The following is a 22281-nucleotide window of genomic DNA, read 5'->3' on the forward strand; positions in this document are numbered from 1 at the left end:
ATGTAACGTCTGTTCCATGTTATTTCCAGAATAGGGGAAAAAAAGCAAAATATAAAGTGTCTTCATGAAAAGTTTCAATCAATTTGGATATTTTTTGCCTCTACTTCAACATTCTCTAAAGAAAAACTTTTGATGTCTAAAAAAAAAATAAGCAGCTTTCAAAAGCTACCAAATGCTTTTAATTTTTAAGAAAGCTAGTTATTATAAGCTTTGTCTAGCTACAGTTTCAGCTTTTCAGCCAAAGCCTGCTGTTGAATATTCTAAAACAATGGAGCACTAAAAAACAAAACAAAACAAAATCTTGGAAGCAGTCTACTGGCTGGCTTTTCATGTCCCCCCCGAACCAGGAAGGTCAAAATTGACAGGAAGTTAAGTCTCAACCTGTAAACAATGCATATGCACCCACTCAACTATTCCTACACTATGTACATAATCCCAAGAATTTACATTAACTAAACAGATCTCTGTAACTGCCCAAGGAAAACCACCTCCCAGATACATTCAGTTTAGCAAAGCATTCCTGCAAGAGGCACTCAAGTTTCACTCAGAAGTGGAGTGTCATGGTGTAAAATCTTTAGGGGGGAAAATCATTGAAAACATATTCTTACCATTTTCACTGGGCTCTGTTGGCTTGGGCACGTCTCGGAACGGGATTATGACTGTATCTCCAGGCACTCTGGGGCTTTCCACATACTTGGGCTTCCTGACGGGACCTGCAGCGGGAAAGATCTGAGTGTGGCTAATTTCTTCCAGCTGCAAACAAAGCTTCAGAATGTACAGTGTGTGTCCTCACCAGGACCCAGATAGGCCTAAAGGAAGAGCCGGCCCCTTCCCCTCCCTTGAACACACACACAGTCATTACAGTACAGATGTAAGAACGTCCAGTCTGGGCTGCCAAAGAAACGGCTATAAGCTCAGCTTGGAGAATATAAACTCTGACAAAAACAAAAGCTGCTCTTTCGCTGTGCAGTCTCTACAGCTGTCTTTGGTGTGTGTCACATAAGTGATTTTGACATGTCCAGACCTGGACGGCTCATGGCGAAGGGTTTTTTATTTGGAATTTTTCTCTAACTGGGACCAAGACGATCAGGTTGCCTGGTATCTCCAAAGTCAGGAGGCAAGGATTACAAACAGCCAGACTATAACATCAATATGCTCTGCGTGGCCACAGACCGCAGGCATTTTATCAGCCTGGTGACACACAGCAATTGTGTGGGGCAGGGAAGCCGGCTGGTTTCTTGGTAGCTGACACAGCTACCTTCGGAAAGGCAGAACAGGCAGTCCGGCATGCGACTCGGGGACACAAGAGAGCCTGAGAATCATCTCTCTCACCTCCCCTTCATCCCCAGCTTATTATCAGAAAATCTGGAATTCTGAATTACAACGAATGGAACCCTCACACGTTGCTGGTGGCAAGGCACACATGCAGCCACTTTGGAAAACAGCTGGGTGGTTCCCCAGAAGGTTACACATATAGAGTTATCATACGGCCCAACAAATTTACTTCTATGTAAATGTATGTTCAGACAAAAATCTGTACATGAATGCTTGTAGCAGCATTATTCATAATAGCCAAACGTCCATCAACTGACAACAAAATGTGATATATTCATACAATGTAACATTATTGGGCAATAAAAAGGAATGAAGTACTTATTCATGCTACAACATGGACAAACCCTGAAAATATTTTGGTAAGTAAAAGAAGCCAGGGACTTCCCTGGCGGACCAGTAGCTAAGACTCCGTGCTTCCAATGCAGGGGACGCAGGTTTGATCCCTGGTCAGGAGGGAACTGAGATCCCACATGCCACACGTTGCGGCCAAAAAAAAAAAAATTAAGTAAAAAATTAAGTAAAAGAAGCCAGTCCCCAAAGACCACATGTTCTATGACTACATTCATATGGAATGTCCAGAATAGGCAAATTTATAGAAACAAAGTATGAATGGTTGCCAGGGACTGGGGGATGTGCAGGCTTGTGGGGTGATGATGGCTAAGGGGTCTGTGGTGATAAAAATGGTCTAAAATTAGGTTGTGGTGATGGCTGCAAAAACTTGTGAATATACTAAAAACTGCTGTAGTGTACACTTCAAATGACTGAACTGTATGGTATGTGAATCATATCCAAATAAAGCTGCTTTAAAAAAAAAAAAAAAAAAGACTGCCTATTCTGTCTGGTCCTTTCAAACATCCCATTACATTTTGGTCCAGAATCATCCACTTGACTCTTATTTTCCTTGGTTGCCTTACACTTAAAGTGTGCTTTTAACAATGCCACAGAGACAGGAAACATTTCACATCAGTAAGAGAAAGGGTGGAGGAAGAGTGCCAGACAGTGGTCCACAGCTCTCCCTCCTGCTCAACCCTGAGCCACAGCCCTGCCCCTCCCAGGTCCTCAGCTCCATCACTGCACACTGAAGGGGTAAGTCAGCTGGATTCTGAGCATCCTTCTGCGTCAAACATCTTATGCATCTGAGAAATTCTATTCAGAATGTGGTTTACGGTGAAAGTGCTGCCACCTAAAGGTTTACTGCAAAAGCATCTACACTACTATAAAAACACTCTAATTCCCAGCCAGTTATAATGTACCACATCTGAAAATAGGCTGCATTATCAAAGAAGCTTATAGAGCTTGACAGATAGGGGTATTACTTCAGACTTTAGAAATCATGGTTTTCTAAATGGTTAATGTAGTATTTAACCATATGGCTGTCTTCATAATTGATTGAACCCTGTCAGAAAGGGAATGTTTTTAAAGGTTAAAGTGGAATGGTTTGGGGGGGGTGGTTGGAGAGAAGGAAAATTAAGTGGAAAATGTAAGCTATACAACAGTACACAAAATACAATTCAGATTTCATCAAAAATACATACTTATCCATATATAAATATGCATGAAGGGAAAGACTGGGGGGGCGAGGGGAAACAAAGATATTTGCTGTGAAGGAGACAGCAACTTGGAAGAAGAGCCTGAACAGGGCAGGCAGAAATGGACGAATAGGAGAACAGTTCCACACTCTTGGTTCCCAACCTACTCTCTACGGTAAGAGATCAAGGGCACCTTTTTCTCATCATCTATGTTCCTCCATTTAAAGAACTCAAGGGAGCTAAAGCCTTTTATTATTATCATCCAATGATTCACATCGCCCCAACCAGCAACCACGCACCGCTCATGAAGTACCTGTAAGTTTCTGTTCACCTTAACTCCTCACGGTATAGTAATAACCAATCTAAATAGATGTACTTCCAGGCAATCTACCTATGCCACAGATCCTTCAAAGATGTTCTCTAATAATAAGCACTCTCTTCAAATGTGGGCTATTTCACATGGATGTACAGCTGTTGTTAGGAATGGTTAGAATGTGAACCTCAACGTCACCCAGAGCCTTCAGAAAGCATCTATGCCCATCTGTTTGTTTGTAACTGTGTTCTACTCAGAGGCCAACCCCTCACTGTAAGAAATACTCAACACTAAGGAGACGGTGTTAAGAGCAGAGCCTCTAGAATGGATAAAGAAGATGTGGTACATATACACAATGGAATATTACTCAGCCATAAAAAAGAATGAACTAATGCCACTTGTATTACATGGATGCCATGCTTTACATGGTCCACATGGATGGACCTAGAGATTGTCATAGTGAGTGAAGTAAGTCAGACAGAAAAAGACAAATATCATGATATTGCTTATATGTGGAATCTAAAAAATGGTACACATGAACTTATTTACAAAACAGAAATAGAGTCACAGATGTAGAAAACAAACTTATGGTTACCAAGAGGTAAGGGGGGGAGGGATAAATTGGGAGATTGGGATTGACATATACACACTACTATACATAAAATAGACAACTAATAAGAACCTACAGTATAGCACAGGGAACTCTACTCAATACTCTGTAATGACCTATATGGGAAAAGAATCTAAAAAAGAGTGGATATATGTGTATGTATAACTGATTCACTTTGCTGTACAGCAGAAACTAACACAACATTGTAACTATACAATGTTGTATACAACTATACTCCAATAAAAATTAATTAAAAAAAAAGAGCAGAGCCTCTAGACCTGGGCAGACCTAGGTTCAAATACGGTCTCCCTCCCTCTCCAGTTCGGACCTCAGTACATCCCAGAGCTAAACGATGAATGAGGGAGAGTTCAGCTCTAAGGGGAAAATCCTGAAAGCAGAGGGCAGGTCTCTCTAGTTCCCACACTTGGCACAGTGCCTGGCATAGCGAACTGGTGAGGCTGGAGACAAAAGAATACCTAGAATGTAACAAAGTAAATACAACTGTATTCAGTGACCACACAAGGCTAAGCACTTACATACTTTAATTCATTCAATCCTAATAACTTTGGGAGAAAAGCACTATTTCCCCCATTTTTAGGTCAGGAAGCTGAGGCTCAAATCAGTGAAACAATCTGCTCATGGCCCACACATGGCAAAGCAGGAATTCAAATGGTTTTGTGGTCTGTGCAGGTTTGAAGCCCATGTACTGAATCACCACCATTCAGCACTTATGAAACTAGGAAATCTAGATTAACTAGGCAATCCTAGAAAAGGCCAGGGCAGTGGAACCTTCCACCACCAAATCCACAGGTCTTGGCTATACATTCAGCAAATCTTTTATTCATACTCACTTGTCTCTGATCTCCCCTTTCACTAAGAGTTGAAATATTATGAAGTGAATATAAACCACTGCTCTCCAACATGATCCTTTTATTTAAATTGCTTTTCATAAACAGCTGAACCTCAAATGCTATAAAACCAGATAAATTTATAACTACAGAGGTTTTCTTCTTTCCCCCTCAATCGCTTGTTAGAGACTCTTTGGGCACTTTCCATTAAACACAGCAGATGAACACTCGTTTGCCCTCACTCGCTTTCAAAACACCATTAAAGCTGCAGTAAAGGGATTTAAGAGAGACCAGTGGGAAAAGAAGACAACCACAGGCAAGAAACCAAACTTCTGAAAGTGGAAACAGACTGCCGAGGAGCATGGATGAAACACAGCAGAAAAGGTTAGGGCTGGGGGTCGGGGGAGGAAGGGCTCAGCCTCCAGACAGCAGACACCTCTGAAGGCAGGGGCGCGGCAGGGCTGAACGCAGGACCATGGGTTGGAAATCTATTGAAGGGAGAGTAAGAGCCATAGAACCCCTTCCCAAACCAGGAAGCAGTCCCTCCTTCGTCCTGGAAGCAGAGCTTTTCCCCTGGAAAGGCTGAATTCCAAGACCGTGGAGATTCAACAGCTAAACTCTTGAGTGCTACACTAAAACACTGGGCTTAAGAAAAATTCTCCATGTGGATTGGTGGGCCCCAGATGCATCTCTCCACACCCCCCGCCCCAGCTGTGAAAATGCTGACAGCAAGCTTGCACACCAAGCAGGAAGAGATTAGAGGATTCCTCCCTGGGACGAGAAACAGTTGGGGACAAGCCCTCAAAGAAATGGTGGATCCCTGACCAATCACGCTACCGAAACGCCTGCCCTAAACACACACACACACACACACACCCCACCCCTACCTTTCAATCAGCTTTTTAGTACGTTGTACTTACTTACAAACTAAAATCATCAGACACTCAAGGAAAGACCCTACCCTAAAAGAAAACAGGTTAACAATAACAGGTTAAAAGAGGAACCCTGAGGAATCAGGGTTAATAGGAGGTACATCTTCCAGAAAGAGAAGAGCTACTGTTTCCACTACATAGGGGGCCCTATAACAAGGGCATTCAGGGTCTGTGAGGTGGTCAGCTGACCAGACTGACCGCAGGACAGGACAACCGAGGCCACACCAGTTAAGACCCATTGTAATCACTGATCTTACACTAAACTGTCTATTAAACCACAATGACACTGAGTTCTATGCCACTGCAATGAAAAGCTCCTTCTAAATTAAGTGGCCAAATTCTTTATCAACAGAGATCAAAACTGAAAAATCCATCCCCCTAACACCCCCCTTACTCAGGAGAAACTACTGCCCAGCACCTTTCTACACACAGCTTTTTGTTTACAATGAAATGCTCAGTATTCCCAAGCATAAACTACCTAAAATAACTTCCCCTCTTTATGTAAACCAAGCGCCCTCAGGTTAATCCCCCCAAATTAACCAGAATCCAATACTACAATAATAATTACCCAGAAAGCATGGTATGCTGGCTCCTGTTTAAGGCAAGAGGTTCTTAAAAACAAGACTGTCAGGTATTAGCTTGAAAATGGGCTCATCCAGAAGCCAGTGTGCTTCCTTGTCTCACCAGCCTTGCCACCCAGTCACTCCTGGGCACCCAAGACACTGGTATAAGGCACTTTTCAAGCTTAACTGGGCATAAGGATGCCGTGGGGGTCTTGTCAAGATGCAGATTTTGATGCACTTATCAGGTATGGTCAGGACCATGGGCCATACTTTGGTAGCAAAGGTATCAAGTATGCAAAGCACAGGCCACCACAGGCGGGACCTCTAAGGAAGACCACCCTTCTGGCAGGGTCTGAGCAGGGTCTAGGGCCGTGGATGGGGCACCAACTTGCCCAGTTTACAAGGTTTAAGATAAACGGGGATTGTTCTTGACCATAAATCACACCCAGTTCATACTCTGGATCCCTTTCCTCATCCCGATTCCCCATCTCCTCTGCCCCCCATTCTCTACTCTGTGATACAGGGGAAGGGGGCTCTCAAATTTAAAGATAAAGGGCTCTCAAGATGAAGAGAAACATAAAGTGTGCCCCCAAAGAGGTTACAGAGGTACCCAGTAGGCAGCCGGCACAGAAGAGTTCCTGCCAGCTCCCTGCACTGTACAGAAGCACTTGTGTCAGCTGGAGGCAGGGGAGGGGCAATCTCCATCAATCAAATCGGTCCACAACCTGGAGCACAGCCTTCTCCCTGGTGCCTTTCCTGCCTTTATGTAAATCTCGAAATACACTTTTCCCAGTGGCCAGCTTTCCTACTCCTTTTGACATTTTAATCACACAGCTGACTATTTTGCCGCTTAGAAACGACCATATAAGGAATATTTTTTTAAAAGGAATGGCAGAAATAAACCAAACTGGGCTTTATCTCTAGGCAGTGAGAGAGAGAGAAGGGCAGGGGTTACTTTTCATTTCTGAGTGTTTCAGTTAAAAATAATTATATATATATATATATATATATATATATATATATATATATATATATATATATATATATGAAAGCAATATTTGGGACACAGAACACCTGAGGCTACTTACTGCATTTAAAGCAGATCTTACATTTTTCACATCTGGAGACTATGAAAAGTGACCCTCCTGTGTTATCAATCATTTTAGAGATTTTTTTTTTTTTTACCATCTTGAACTGTTACAGTAAAGGATCCTGTCGATTTTATCTGGTCTGAGTTTTCATCTCACACTGGGAAATGTTCACAAGATGAGAAAAATAAAAGGGATGAGGAAGAGGATTCCTTTGGGGGGGGGGTGGGGAGGGCGGGGGTACCTTTATCACTAGGGCAAACATCATTAGTCAATAAGAAATGGTAAACTGTGGTAAACTATCAGATCACAGTCTTGGATTTTTAAAGAGCACAATACCTACACAGAGCTTCCAAAGTCTGACTCTTCTCCCTCCCCTACACCCAAAAGCAAGCATTGTCGGGGGAGGGAGAGACATGCACTTTGGGACTGAGAAAGGGGAAGACTTAGCCAAAGTTTATGGGATGGAGGGAACCTGGCCTTGCCTCTGACCACTTTGTCCCATGCCGTGGTGAGGCTGGGCAGGTCAACTGGCAGGACTGCCCACAAGCCTATCTATGGGGGGTGAGAGCCTCTTGGGAAGATTCACTTTGAGGAAGAAGGAGCCAAATGATGAACTGACGCAGTCAGAAAGCCTCAGCCCAAGGGGAGGGCAATTTCAAGCACAGTGCGACATCCATCACTTGGATTTCTCCTACAAGAAGCGGAGAGGCTGTAAATAAAACCCCGAAATGCTACTTGAGCGGACTCAGCTCCAGGGAATGACACCTGGGTACCGGGAGCTGATGCGGGGCAGGGCTCCGGGAGAGAAGTACCAGCTGCCCCAGCAGCCAGAGCATCCCTGGTCGTGAACACATGACGTGCCCCTGGGGAGCTTCCCAAAACTTCCAGAAACACTTTTACAAGGGCCTGGGGCCTTGTGTGAAGAGAGGTGGGCAACAAGTCAGTGTAATCTGAGTTATTACTCCTGTAACCTCATTACCCAAAGACAGGTGAGGTCTGGGGAAATTCAGACTGTTAATTCTAGGGAAGAAAAAAAAACAGAAGAGGGAAAAATTGGGTAACGAAATACGAAAGTTACCTGACATTACTCTCATTAAGCCTCCTTTTTCTTATTTTGAATACCTTATTTTTTGTAAGAGTGCATTGGGAAGGGTGGACAGCCTTTATTTACTCATGCGATGCACAGGCACCGTGCGATGTAAACGTGTACTGCCATTAAGGCACTTAAATCTAGTAGGAAAATAGTCTATCAAGACGGAGCCATCCCCCTTTCAATAAAGCATTGTTAAAATAAATGTTGGCAAAGATTTGCAAGTCTCAGCTTGCAGTGTGCATGTTTACAGCACCATGAATACAATAAATTTCCAGCTCAAAGTACCCTGAGCAATGTTTCCACTTTCTCCCAATGCACTTTGTCTGCCATGCTGTTCCTATACTGTATCTAAGTTTTCATGTATTACAGCATGGAAATGCATTCATTCACCTTATTTATTTACTCAACAAGTATCTGTTGCACATCCACTGCGTGCCAGGCACAGGGTGACAACAAGATGTGACGGCACTCCCCCGAAGCTCTCAGTTGAGGCGACAAGAGTCTTTATCACATCGTCTGAATTTTATTTCAAAACACTTCAACATAAACAGTGCGATATAAATGTGTGTCTGTCCGTTGCCTTTAATCTCCTGCCTGAAGGCAATTACTTGTCTTAATCTGGAATACAGGCTCCTGGAATAGTTAACTAGCTTTTAATCAGAAGGCCACACACAACAGCTAAGGCCACCACAAGCCCAGGTTGGTCAGCTAGCCATCCTTATCAGCGACCAGCACCACGGTTACGCTAATTAGCACCCTGGAGGTTAGAAATGGAATTTCACACAGGTTAAATTACTGACTTTGTTATTTAGTATTATGGTTGCTGGAAATCTCTTTTCAGTGGTGAATTCATGGTATTTGAGGAAAGAGGATAGACTAGACATATCACAGAAGCACCCTGGCCCGTGTATGACCCAGGCAGATAAAAATCTAGCCGGCCCTCACAGATGTGCCCTAGGCTTGATAAGTAAGTGGCTGGAGGTCCAGCTGCTGATTCCAGGGAATTATTTGGCCTCTGATTCAAAAATGTCAGGATAACTGAAGTTCTGTCTGTGGTAGGCAGAAGTCCAAAGATGTCACTCCAAGATTCCCAGGCCCTGATTACTGAATCAAACACAATCCAGGTACTACTGTGAAGGGGATCTGCAGGTGGGATTAAGAATTAAGGTTACTAACCAGCTGACCTTCAACTAGAGAGATCATTCTGGATTACAGAGTGGGCCCCATGTAATCACATGGACCCTTAAAAGCAGAAGAGGAAGACTGAAGTCAGTCTTCATCTCATGAATACATGTGATGTGTCCCCTGGGGGGCTTTCAGAACTTCCAGAAACCTTTTTACAAGGGCCTGGGGCCTTGTGTAAGGAGAGAAGGGTAGCAAGTCAGTGCAATCTGAGTTAAGAGTATGAAGTGAAATGAGGCAGAAGGCAGTGGAGATGGTCAGAGAGACTCAAAGCCTGAGAAGGACTCAGCCCTTCTGGACTTGGCATGTTGCTAGTTTTGAAGATGGGAGGAAGGGGGCCACATGCAAAGGAATGCAGCCAGCCTCTAGAAGTTGAGAACGACACCTAGCCAAGAGCCAGCAAGGAAATGAGGACCTCAGTCCTACAGCCATGTGGCACTGAAATCAGCCATCCTGAATGAGTTCGGGAATATTTCAGCCCCTGAGCCCCAGAAAGGAATGCAGTCCCAGCAACATCACCAGCTGGGCCTTGTGAAACCCAGAGCAGAGAACCCGCTGTGCCAGGCTGTGCCTGGACTTCTAACCCATGAAACTGTAATATAATCAATTTGTTTTAAGCTGATATATTTGTAGTAATTTCTTAGGGCAACAGTAGAAAAGTAACGTGTTGTCCATGAAATGTTGCCATACTTGCTACAGGTAAACACTGAATGCGAGGTGCCATCAGGGCAGTGACCCTTCTAAAAGGACAGAGCTGGAACTTTACTAGGCATATAAAACAGGTGATATGACTGCATTGTGCCAGCCTGCTAATAAACCTCTATATGGGCAGAATGCCATCTGACCCTTATTTTCATTCATACTTGAGTGAGTTTATAGGGAGGAAAACTCTAGCCCTCATCTCTTGTAACTACTGGTAGTAGTTATAATTTACCATAAAGAATCTAATACCTGAAGTTGGTTTTGTTTTGCTAGTAAGAATCACTAACCAAACCATCACAAATAAATGAATAACCACAAACTTTGGTTCTAAGATGTCTCTAGAAGAAAGATCAGAGTCCTTCCTGGAATCATTTCAGTTCCTCTAAGGAACTAGGGAAGGAGCCCATAAGGGAGAAGGAGTTCTCCTGATATTTAGCAGGAGAGGAGCCCTGTGCTGCGTGATGAAGTAAAGAGCCCAGAAACAGGGAGGCAGGGCCCTCGAGAACTTTCTTTCCCTGAGGGTTCAACGTGTGGTCCCTGGACGGCCGCCACAGCATCACCTGGGATCTTGTTAGAAATGCAAATGCTCAGCCCAACCCCAGCGCACCGGGGTGATTCTGATACTCATGTTTGAAAACCACCACAGGGGTTAGCAATACAGGACCTTGTCCATGCCCTGAGGCAGCTTCCAATCAAATAAGAAGATGAGACAGAAAGAGCTGCCCAGCGGACAGTGTTAAGTGACTGGGGAAAACAGCAGAGGGAAGAGGCGGGACCTGAACCCGGCCTGAGGATGAAGAGGGGGTGGCATCACTTCCTCCCAGAGGGCCTGCACAGAGGTGGGAGACAGAGTGATCTACTTTTTCCATTCCCACGCAGAATAAAAGCAGCGGAAGGAAGAAAGCAGTGCCTCTTCTGTTGGCTTCCACAAAGTGCCATGTACTCAGTAGGTACACAAATGTTAATTTTGACAAGAAAAAGTTCCTTTCTGCTTTTTGAATAAATTATACGTATTTGCTATAAACTAATAACTTTTATGATTCGGGGTTATTTTTTTCAAATATTCATTTAGTACAGTGGCTACTGTGGAATCCTGTTCTAACCCTCATTCATTCTTTTTGCCAAGGGCAGGAGATCAGTGAGGGAAGGCATGGGGTGGGAGGAAAGAGCATGGGTTCCAGTGTATCCAGAGGTCCCACCTGTTGGCAGGTGCTCCATGACCCTCCTAAACCATCCTGGAGAGGGCAGGAGAAGAGCAGTCCTGTCTCACTCAGCAGCAATCCATCCTCCTCAGGGCCCAGGTCCAGACTTGCCCATCCTCCTCAAACAAAGCTCTGGCGCACACACACCCCACCTTCCCCCCCTCTGCAGGAACCCTCGGGTCCTATGTCACAAAGATAATGGCATCAGAAGGAAACACCTGAAACTCTCCTCAGCTCCATCCTCACACACACTTGCAATGGCACTCATCCTGTCATATCTGTGTAAAGTCAATCCTTCTACCTATGCTCAGGGTGCCAAGATCAAGGGCAAGGAAAGGTCATCCAACAGTTTATACAGAGAAATATCTCTAATGGTTACCCTGGATAGGAGGAGCCTTTATGAGTTTAATTAGATTAGGTTAAAAGATTATCCTTGGATGTTAGTTACAACCTGACTAGCTTGCACTGAGACCATTAAGATCCAGTTAGGACAATGAGCTACCACTACACACCTAGTAGAATGGCTAAAATTTAAAAAAATTTTTGATGATTAAAAACTGCTCGTGAGGACACAGATCAATAGGAACTCTCCTACACTGCTGGTGGGAATGCAAAATGGTACAGCCACTTTGGAAAACAGTTGGCATCTTCATATAAAATTAAATTAATACATTTAACATATCACCAAGCAACTCCACAACTACGTATTGACTCAAGAGAAATGAAAATATAAATTTACTCAAAAACCTGTACGAATGTATTTATAGTAATACGTGCATACACATTTACTCATAATCACCGAAAAAACCCTAAAAGCTATTCAAATGTCCTTCAACTAGTGAATGGATAAACGATGGTATATCCATGCAATAAATTAATACTACTCAGAAATAAAAAGTAAAGTGGTAAGACACAACGTTGTAAATCAACTATACTTCAATAGGAAAAATATATTGGGGAAAAAAAAAGAGGTATTGACACCCACTACAACATGGATGAATTTCAAGTGTATTATGCTTAGTGAAAGAAGCCAGGTTCAAAAGGCTGTATAATGTATGCTTCTATTTAGATGACATTCTGGAAGAGGCAAACTACAGGCTTGGAGAACATATCAGGGGTTGCCAGGGAGTAGGGGCTGACTACAAAGGGGCAGGATGAGGGAATATTTTGGGGTGAGGGACTGTTCTGTGCTTGACTGTGGTGGTGCTTACACAACTCCACGTATTTGCCAAAGCTCACAGGGCAAAAATAATTTTATTCTATGTAAATCAAAAAATAAGTGAAAAAAATGTTTAATTAAAAAAGAGGGGGCCTGACTGAGGGTGTCATTCAGTGCTGGGGAGTGACTCTAACTGCACGAAACTTCTATCCTGGGTAAACATCTCTGACCCACTGAGAGGCAGAACCAGCCAGAGGCCAGCCCCAGCATCTGTCATCCCCTTGCACCTTGATAAGAGAGCCCTGGTTTTTAACTGGTCACTGTTTTAAAAGTACCCAATACCTGGAAAGAAACGAGAGATCACAGGATATCCCTTCAGTGGGATGCTGGGGGTTGTTTATGTAAAGCAGATTCTCCAGACTATCTCATTCCATAGGTGTGTACTCTTGATTGACTTCCTATCAACTGGACTATTTTACTGCTCTGCGAATTGCAAAAAAACTGATAACAATGCATATGAATTTTGTCTGGCAGAGACTATAAATCCCTGTAATACAAATTCTCATTTAAACTGGTCTTAATGTCTTGCTTGTTCCTGCCTTAATGAATGAGCTAAATAAAACTGTTGACATAGGACCTTTTTATATTTACGTGTCATGCTTCTGCTTTTTTGAAAAATTATACTTTAGTAGCACAGCACATTAAATGAATAAAAGGCTGCATTTTCTAGCCTTCTTGGCAGCCACTGAGAGGAAAGTGAGTGTTGGGTGGGATTTCAAGAAGGACTGTTTAAAGGGAGCCAACCCAGCTGGGAGAGGCCCCTTTCTGGCAGAAATGCTGACATACCAGGCGGTACTCAACAATCTTACTGGACACTGAGGTGACCTTGTGGTGAGAGGGAATGTAGGCTGATAACAGCTCCCAAAGGTATGTCCAGGACCCAATCCCTAGAACCTGTACATGTTACTTCATTTGGAAAAGTGGTCCATGTGGCTGTGGTTAAGGATTTTTGAGATGAAAGCATCATTCCGGAGTATCCAGGTAGGCCCCAAATGCCACCACAATAATCATCACAAGTATCCTTATAAAAGAAAGGCAGAGGGGGATCAGACCATCACACACAGAGAAGGCCATGTGAGACAGAGAATGGAATGATGCAGCCACAAACCAAGGAATACTTAGAGCCATCAGAAGCTAGAAGAGGCAAGGAACCGATTCTCCCTAGAGTTCTTCACAGGGGATGCAATTCTGCTGATACCTTGATTTCTGACTTCCAGCCTCCAGAAGTGTGAGAGAATAAATTTCTGTTGTTTTAAGTCACCAAGTTTGTGGTAGCCCCAGGAAACTAACACCAATGATGAGCACCAAGCTAGGTTCCCTGACGACACCTTGAACTCACCAAGGCTCCGAGCCACGTACCTCTGGACCATTAACTAGAGAGAGAAACACATTTTTATCTTGTTTAAGCAATTACGTATTTGATTTTTTTTTCTTGAAGCCAAACTTAATCCTAATACTGTGGCATACTGAGATCATGAGTTCCTGGCCCCAACCTCACCTTGCCTCCGGTGATCAATCATATTGGTTGTCCTGCAATCTGAGGCAAGGTTGAGAATTAAATGAGTTGAAGAAAAAAGAAGTCAAACCCAAAGTATCAAAACAACTGTGTTATGGTTAAGATTAAGTTTGCACCACTGGACATAATCAGGGAGTATGTGTAGTAAAGAATTTTTAACGTTTTTAAAATGTGGCATATCAGAGTATCTAACTGATTAACTTTGTGATTCCTATTTGAAATGGGTAATTTTCAGCTTTAAGTAAAATTTACTTCAATATATTTATTATTTTTATTATTTTTAAATTGAAGTATTTATACTTCCATCTATAATATTGTGCTAGTTTCAGGTGTACAGCACAGTAATTCAGGTTTTTTGCAGATTATATTCCATTATAGGTTATTACAAGATATTGAATATAGTTCCCTGTGCTATACAGTAAATCCTTGTTGCTTATCTACGTATCTCACATCTTCTTAAGCCAATCGTCTCTTAACGGACACCTCGGTTGTTTCCATGTCTTGGCTATTGTAAATAGTTCTGCTATGAACGTTAGGGTGTATGCATCTTTTCAAATTGGAGTTTTTGCTTCTTCCAGATATATATGCCCAGGAGTGGAACTGCCGGATCATATGGTTCTATTCTTAGTTTTTAAAGGAAACTTCGTGCTGTTTTCCATACTGGCTGCACCAATTTACATTCCCACCAACAGTGTACGAGGGTTCTCTTTTCTCCACACCCCCTCCAGAATTTATTATTTGTAGACTTTTTGACGATAGCCATTCCGACAGGTGTGAGATGATACCTCACTGTGGTTTTGATTGGCATTTCTCTAATAATTAGCGACGTTGAGCATCTTTTCATGTGCCTGTTGGCCATCGGTGTGTCTTCTTTGGAAAAATATCTATTCAGGTCTTGTGCCATTTTCTTGGGTTGACTGTTTTTTTGATATTGAGTTATATGAGCTGTTTTAAATGTATGGTTTTAAATTAGATTATAAACATAAGATTTGTAAGTTGAATTTAAAGGCCATGGAAAGCCACGTGTAAAATTACCTACGATACAATGAACAGTAATTTGAAACTTATATCATCATCTGTACACAAAATGCTGCTCTCAGACATCAAAAGCCTCATTTTATACATTGGAGAGACCGTTGTTGAAGTCAGTCTCTCACTTTCAAAATGCTCACTGGAAGGAATTCAAGATGGAAGGAAAGAAGGAGGGAGGGAGGGAGAAAGGAGAAAAAAAATCCCTTAACTCCAAGTCCACCACAATCCACCTACAGCCCCCAGCTGGCCAACAAAGCTAGCCATCATTCATTTCTGGTCCCCCAGCCAAATTCTAGAACCTTCCATGTGCTACTGCAGTCCTCACTGTCATCGCTGTGTACTTGTCAGCATCCCCAACGAACTCCTCCCACGTTCCTGGCATCTATACAGAGGAGGCACTCTGCTCTGAAACGCTCTCTCTCAGGTCAGGAGCAGTCTGCAATCTCGCTATGCACGGTCAGAGGCTGGTGTGTCGGGCCACACACAAGTGGCCTCTAATAGTCCCAGAGAGCCATGACAGGCCGGGTGTGTGAGCTTGAGGCAAACGTCCTTCTCTGACCTCTGTGGTGAGGAGCTCACACTTGAACGCACGTGGTTTCCATTATCTGAAATACCTCTTGAAAACATCGGGAACCTAAGAGGGCAGCAGCTAAGTGATATCTGGGGGCTTAGCTGTTATCTCTTTCGAGGTTGAACAGGACAAATTGCACTCACAGATGACATAGGTAACCCATGACATCACTGACAAGGAGCCAGATGACGAGCCACAGGCAGAGCTCATCTCCTCCCGACACAGCTGCCACCCCCTGTAATGACTGAGACAGTCACAGCTGACAGCCCTCTCAGCTCCAACGTTCAACTTTCTACTAGTGTCTTGGGTTTAGGACACAGCAGAGGGAAGGGCTGCCACATTAACTGAGTTACAGTTCAAGTTCTTTATGAACTTTTCTTATCCATCAAAGCAAAAACAATTTTTTTTTTAGTTAAATAATAGATGTTAATACACTTTATTAAAACACACGGATCGTAAGTGTCCAGCTCGATAAATGTTTACATATGTATATATCTATGTAAAACAATCTAGATCAAGTTTTAAAATATTACAATTTTTTTAAAAGAAAGTTCTCTCATGGTCTTTCCAGTGAATAGCCATCCCTCTCCTCAAAAGCAACAATTTTACCTCACTCTCAAAAGCTGATCAAGATTAACATTAAATTTGGAATTCCTGGGCTTCCCTGGTGGCGCAGTGGTTAAGAATCCACCTGCCAATGCAAGGGACCGGGTTCGAGCCCTGGTCTGGGAAGATCCCATATGCTGCAGAGCAACTGAGCCCGTGTGCCACAACTGCTGAGCCTGCACTCTAGAGCCCGTGAGCCACAACTAATGAAGCCTGCGCGCCTACAGCCCGGGCTCCGCAGCAAGAGAGGCCACGGCAATGAGAAGCCCACGCACCACAACGAAGAGTAGCCCCCGCTTGCTGCAACTAGAGAAAGCCCACGCACAGTAATGGAGACACAACTCAGCCAAAAATAAATGAAAGAAAATAAATAAAAATTAAAAAAAAAAATTTGGAATTCCTGATGACACACTGATTTATTACAACAAAAAGAGTGACTGCTTCTTGATTTTCTTTAGAACCAACTCTAACAGGCTGTCACACTAGTCTCCAGCTTAGCACTCCCTAACCACCACCCAGGTCAACTGCAGGACATATTAAACTATCCCACCAACATCCCCACCTCTCCCGTTCTGAAGACTCCTCCTATGGATGTAAGCATTGCAGGAGGCAGAGGGCTGCTAATCCCCACCTGCCCCCCCGTTTCCACACATCATGGTGGGCACTTGCAGGCTCCCTGGCCAACTTCCACACATCCTTAAACTTCTTAAAACATCTGGCCAAAGAAGAATGAAACAAAATAAGTCCCCAACCTGCCTACACCCAAAGATAAAAGCTCCAGAAGTTCAGAGTTTCAACCTGTTGCACTTTTATACCTCAGCTATTAAACAATTTTGAATAATCAGAAAAAAAGCTTACCTTAAGATATGCATTACAAGTTAATGGGGACTTCCCTGGTGGTCCAGCGGTAAAGAACCTGCCTTCCAATGCAGGGGACGCGGGTTCGATCCCTGCTGGGGGAACAAAGATCCCACACACCCTGGGCCAACTAAGTCCATGCACCACAACTACTGAGCCCGCGCACCTCAATGAGAGAGCCCGCATGCTGCAAACTACAGAGCCTATGTGCTCTGGAGCCCACGCACCACAACTAGAGAGGGAAAACCCACAGGCCACAACTAGAGAGAAGCCCGTGCGCCGCAACGAAGACCCCTCGTGACGCAACTAAGACCCAAAGCAGCCATAAATAAATAAATAAATAAAGTAAAAAAATTTTTTAAAGTTAATGTGCCAAAAATAATAATAATAACTACTGGGAATTTTAACTTTAAAGCGTTCACTTTTTATGTAAACCCAATCATGTATAAAGGCAAAGTCAGAAATCAGCCTCTCTTTTAAGAACTCAAAACATTTTTTTCTTCAAGTACTTTAGCTACTAGACATCCACGAGGGTCAGGAAAGAGACATGGGTCTCTAGAACACGGCAATCCTTCTGCATTTACCACACGGTGGCGCTGCTTCAATACTAATTCCAGACAGAATCCAGAAGTGTGTTTCACCACCACCAAGACAATAACGCTTGCAACCCGTTAGGAGTTAGGAGCGTGACGTCCAGAAAATTTTTTGGTTTTTTTTTTAAGGTTTTAGGCAATTTACATATGGTTAACAGTCTATATGGATAAATTAAAACTGCTCAGGCAGCAACTCTGCCCTCATTTTAGGCTGGACTTAACAGAATTCTGACATATTTGCCAGGGGAAGGCTGATCAGCCTGAGAGCCAACAATGCAATGTGTTGGGCAGAAGGGCCGAGTGCCTGAGTGAGATGTCTCACAGCGCAACACTGACATGTCACCTACCTGTGAATCTATACTGATATAAATAGGTAAGTGAGGAAGAAGACGCGAATCGCTCAGGCAGAAAAATTCCAAATAATTTATGTACATACTCCACTCGCAAGGTGGGGAGCCCAAGTCCCACCCTGCATGGGGGGCTGTGCATAGCAACTTCCCTCCAGAGAGTAGAGGATGGAGAGGGATGTAAGAAAAAGAGTAACTTCACCCTGGAGAAACCCGGCAACCTCTACCTGGGCCGGGTGAACAAAGTGAACGAAAGCCGTGATAAGTCCTGTTGAAGTGTCCACATGATGTGATGAGAAGGGCACTGTACGTCTGTGGTCCGCCTCCTCAAAACTTCAGTCTAATCCTGAGAGGCATCAGACAAACCCCCCAAAGAGGGGCATCCTACAAACCATGGGAACAGCAGCCTCAGAACTGCCAAGGTCATCAAAACCAAGGAAAGTCTGAGAAACTGTCAGAGCCAAATGGAGCCTAAGGAAACATGACAAATAAATGTCACAGGGTATCCTTGACTAAGATCCTGGATATTAGGTATCAACTAAAGAAATAGGAAGTACAGACTCCGGTTAATAGTAATGTATCAGTATGAGATCATTAGTTGTGACAATGTATCATACTAATATCCTATGTTAATGATAAAAGAAAGTGGCTATGTGGTAATATATGGGAACTCCAAACTATCTTTGAACTATTCCAAAATAAACTTTTTATCTAAGGCTCAAATGGTAACTAAGAGAAGCCTTTACATACAGGAGAATTCCTTCAGCTTCTGTATTAAGGAACTTAGGCTGTGTTCCCAACAATCCCTTGACATCCGCCATAGAGGAGGAAGGTTGTTACAGGCTGAAGGGCGTGCCCCCAAATATCATATGCTGAAGTCCTACGTCCTAGTACCTCAGCATGTGACTATATTTGCAGACTAGGCCTTTAAGAGGTGATTGAGTTAAAATGAGGCCATTGAGGTGGGCCCTAATCCAATCTGAGTGCTGCCCTTACAAGAGGAAATGTGGACAAAGAGACACCAGGAATGCACAGACACAGAGGAAAGACCATGTGAGGACATAGGGAGAAGGTGGCCATCTGGAAGCCAAGGATAGAGGCTGCAGGAGAAACCAAACATGCCAGTACTTTGATCTTGGACTTCCAGCCTCCAGACCTATATGACAAAATTAATTTCTGTTGTTTAAGCTACCCATCTTGTGGTACTTTGTCATGGCAGCCCTAGCAAACTAATACAAAGGTGAAGCAGAAAAACAGTGCTTCACTGAATGTTATGTGAAGGACAGCAGTGGGAATGCAGAGCTTGATGGCTTCTGTGCCACGTGTACCTTTTGAGAGGGATCTGACCTAAGGCTGCTGTTCTGGGTGGCAACTAAGTGACGTGGAGATGACCCAGGCTTTGGACTCAGGCAGACTGAAGTCCAAATCGCAGTCAGTCCCTAAGTAGCTGTATAACCTTCAGGCAAGTTATCTAAACGCTTGGGCTTTTCCAGCAACTGTAAGTGGGATTCGTGCCTACATCTCAGGGTTAAAAATGTTTACAAAGGGTCTAGTACATGGTAAGCACTGAATAAATACTAAGTTTCCATTCTCCCCTTCCTTTCCTCTAAGGCAAAAGTCAGGTTGGCAAACTATGGTCTAGGGGCCAAGTCTGACCCACTGCATGTTTTTATCAATAAAATGTTACTGGAACATGGCCATGACCATTCGTGAATGAACTGTCTATGGCTGAGCTGCGCTACAGTGAAAGGTGAGTGGTCACAACACAGACCGTATGGCCCTCAAGGCCTAAAATATTTACTATCTACCCTTGACAGAAAGAGTTTGTTGATTCTGCTGTTTTCCTATTTCCAAAAGCTGACAGATGCGTGTCATTCCTTATCATACTTGAACTTCCCAGCATCTGCCACAGATGCCATGTCTTGAGATCCTTCCTCCTCCCTGGAGGCCAGTGACCTGAGCTCAGGCTCTGCATCTCCAATTCCCTGGTGCTCTTCACAAGCAAGGATCTCTGCAGAATACCAAGCTTAGAGATATTCAAAGTCGCCACCCCACCTGGCCAACCTGTTTCTGTGTTCCACATTGTCATTAATTACACCAGCACCTATGCCTGTGGCTGTTCAGAGACAGCATGACTTGGAATCCCAGCACCGGGGTTGAAATTCCACCTGTCAGAGCCTTACCTAAAACACGAAAATAATGACTCCCCTTGGAGACCCCATAACAATCGGGGGAAAATGTGAATAAAGCCACTAGTGCAGCAAAAAGTTTTTGAATCTAGATCTATCTAGAAACCCAAGCTAGAGACCTTAGCAAGCTTCCCAGTTGCTGTGCAAAGAATTTGTTACAGGATGTGCTGGGATGTAGATCCCCCAGCTCTGTGGATTGCAGGGCAGTCTGGGGCAGTGCTACAAGGGACAGTCCATTTACCCCACTGCTGGACAAATATTTCCTATATGTGCCATGATATGAAAAGGGCTCACAAGCCCTGGCCCATTTTGCACTTTTCTTCCTTCTCTAATTCTCATGTACAAATGGGTCACCACAACCTACAGGGACCCACCTCCTTTTCCTAAAATTTTCTCAAATGGACCTCCACCTCCCTCCATCCTCCTCCTCTGTCACTGCCAAGGTTTCAGCTACTATACATCCTTTGAATCATTACAAAAGAGTCCCAACCAGTCTCCTCTACTCCAAGATGGCCTGTACAAAATAAATACTTACTATCCCAACCCAAATCTACTTATTTCATCCCTCTATTTTAAAAACAGTCAAAAGAATAAGACAACACTGCCAGAAGAATCAAATCCTCCCCGGCCCCACTGTATTTCCATCCTTGGTCCTCAAATGCGACCTGTCCCATAATGCTGTGTGAGATCCAGCCACTGCAGGCCAGTCCAGACTTCATGCAGGGTTCTTCTTCCCCTACGGGGCAGTCTTCCCACCCAACCCAATCCCTGTCTGCCATGTAACCCGTAACTCATGCTTCAAGAGCACCCTCCAATGTCACCTGTGCTTGGAACGTTGCCAACTCCCCCCAAGAGATGCTTGCTCTTCTCTGTGTGGTCACAGCACTTTGTAGACACCACAGTGTCTTAAAAGTTATTGCCTCTCTCACTAAACTGGGAGGCCCCCAAAGCTTAAGGCCAGAGCATGTATTTACCTTTATATCTACCTCATCTCTAGAGCAGAGCCCAACACGTAGCTGATGCTCAGTAAACCCCTTAAAACAAATGTTTATGGAACCTCATGAAATCACTGAGTGAAGGAAAGATGGAAGTAACTCAGAGTGCCTCTGAAACCATTTGGAAAAATAAAGTTTACCACCAAAAAAAGTCCCAAGTCCCATCCACCCACAGTGTCCTCTTAAGAAGGAAGCCTTGAAAAATCTCTTGCCAGCTTAGCTGCCAGCAAGTCCAGGAGAGCCGGGGGAGAAGGAGCTCAGAAGAGTGCTAGTGCATAAAACAGGGCTGTTTTTAAAGGCGAAAGGGCCCACAAACTAAGACTTGCCAGTATGAAAGGAAGAAATGTGGAACATGAACCACAAAAATAATGAAAAGGTGTCCAAATGCAAATTAAAAATGTGATTCTCTTAAGCAGTCTGCTAGGACGTTCCTTTCTCGTTTCAGGGAAAACACAAGGGACTCAACACATCTTTATTTTTTCCTTTCTGTGTATCATGAAGAAATCTACAAGCAACAGTGTGAGTCAGTCACGTGACTGGCAGGTATCAAGCTACAGTCATATTTTTCCTGCCTTAAAAGGACCTGTTATTCCTCAATTGCTTATTAAAACACCACAAACTTAAGAAAAATATGCAGTAAAACTTAACATCAAGTTAATATCAAGTCCTTGGTCTGGACTGTGACACCACTTCTTCCTGACTGAGAGTCTTGTAGGGCTCAGGTGGCCGTTCCAAGGCATCCTGTACAGCCGGGCGGAAGCAAACGTCACCTCAAGACAACACACAGATGCTGGGTGGTTTCCCTACTCTCACCCACGACATCTTTAGCACCAGTTTGCTTCCTTGGGAACTGCTTTCCACACTCCTCCAAAACATGGTTACTTGCATTCTCACAGGTTGACCTTTATCACTTTCAATAAGAGCTACAATAGGACCAAGAATAAACAAGGCATTT

At 43.6% G+C, this 22281-nt stretch overlaps 1 protein-coding gene across 4 annotated transcripts in view; it reads right to left on the reverse strand.

Annotated features, from left to right (window-relative positions):
• TANC1 (tetratricopeptide repeat, ankyrin repeat and coiled-coil containing 1) overlaps nucleotides 1-22281 on the reverse strand; it is a 239046-nt gene that overhangs the window by 89953 nt on the left and 126812 nt on the right. For all 4 annotated transcript variants that reach the window (XM_068545059.1, XM_068545060.1, XM_068545061.1 and 1 more), the window contains one exon: nucleotides 609-713. In XM_068545059.1, coding sequence (XP_068401160.1) covers nucleotides 609-713 — 105 coding nt within the window. The remainder of the gene's footprint in view (nucleotides 1-608; nucleotides 714-22281) is intronic.

Source organism: Eschrichtius robustus, chromosome 5 (genome assembly GCF_028021215.1).
Source record: "Eschrichtius robustus isolate mEscRob2 chromosome 5, mEscRob2.pri, whole genome shotgun sequence".
Taxonomy (NCBI): Eukaryota; Metazoa; Chordata; class Mammalia; order Artiodactyla; family Eschrichtiidae; genus Eschrichtius; species Eschrichtius robustus.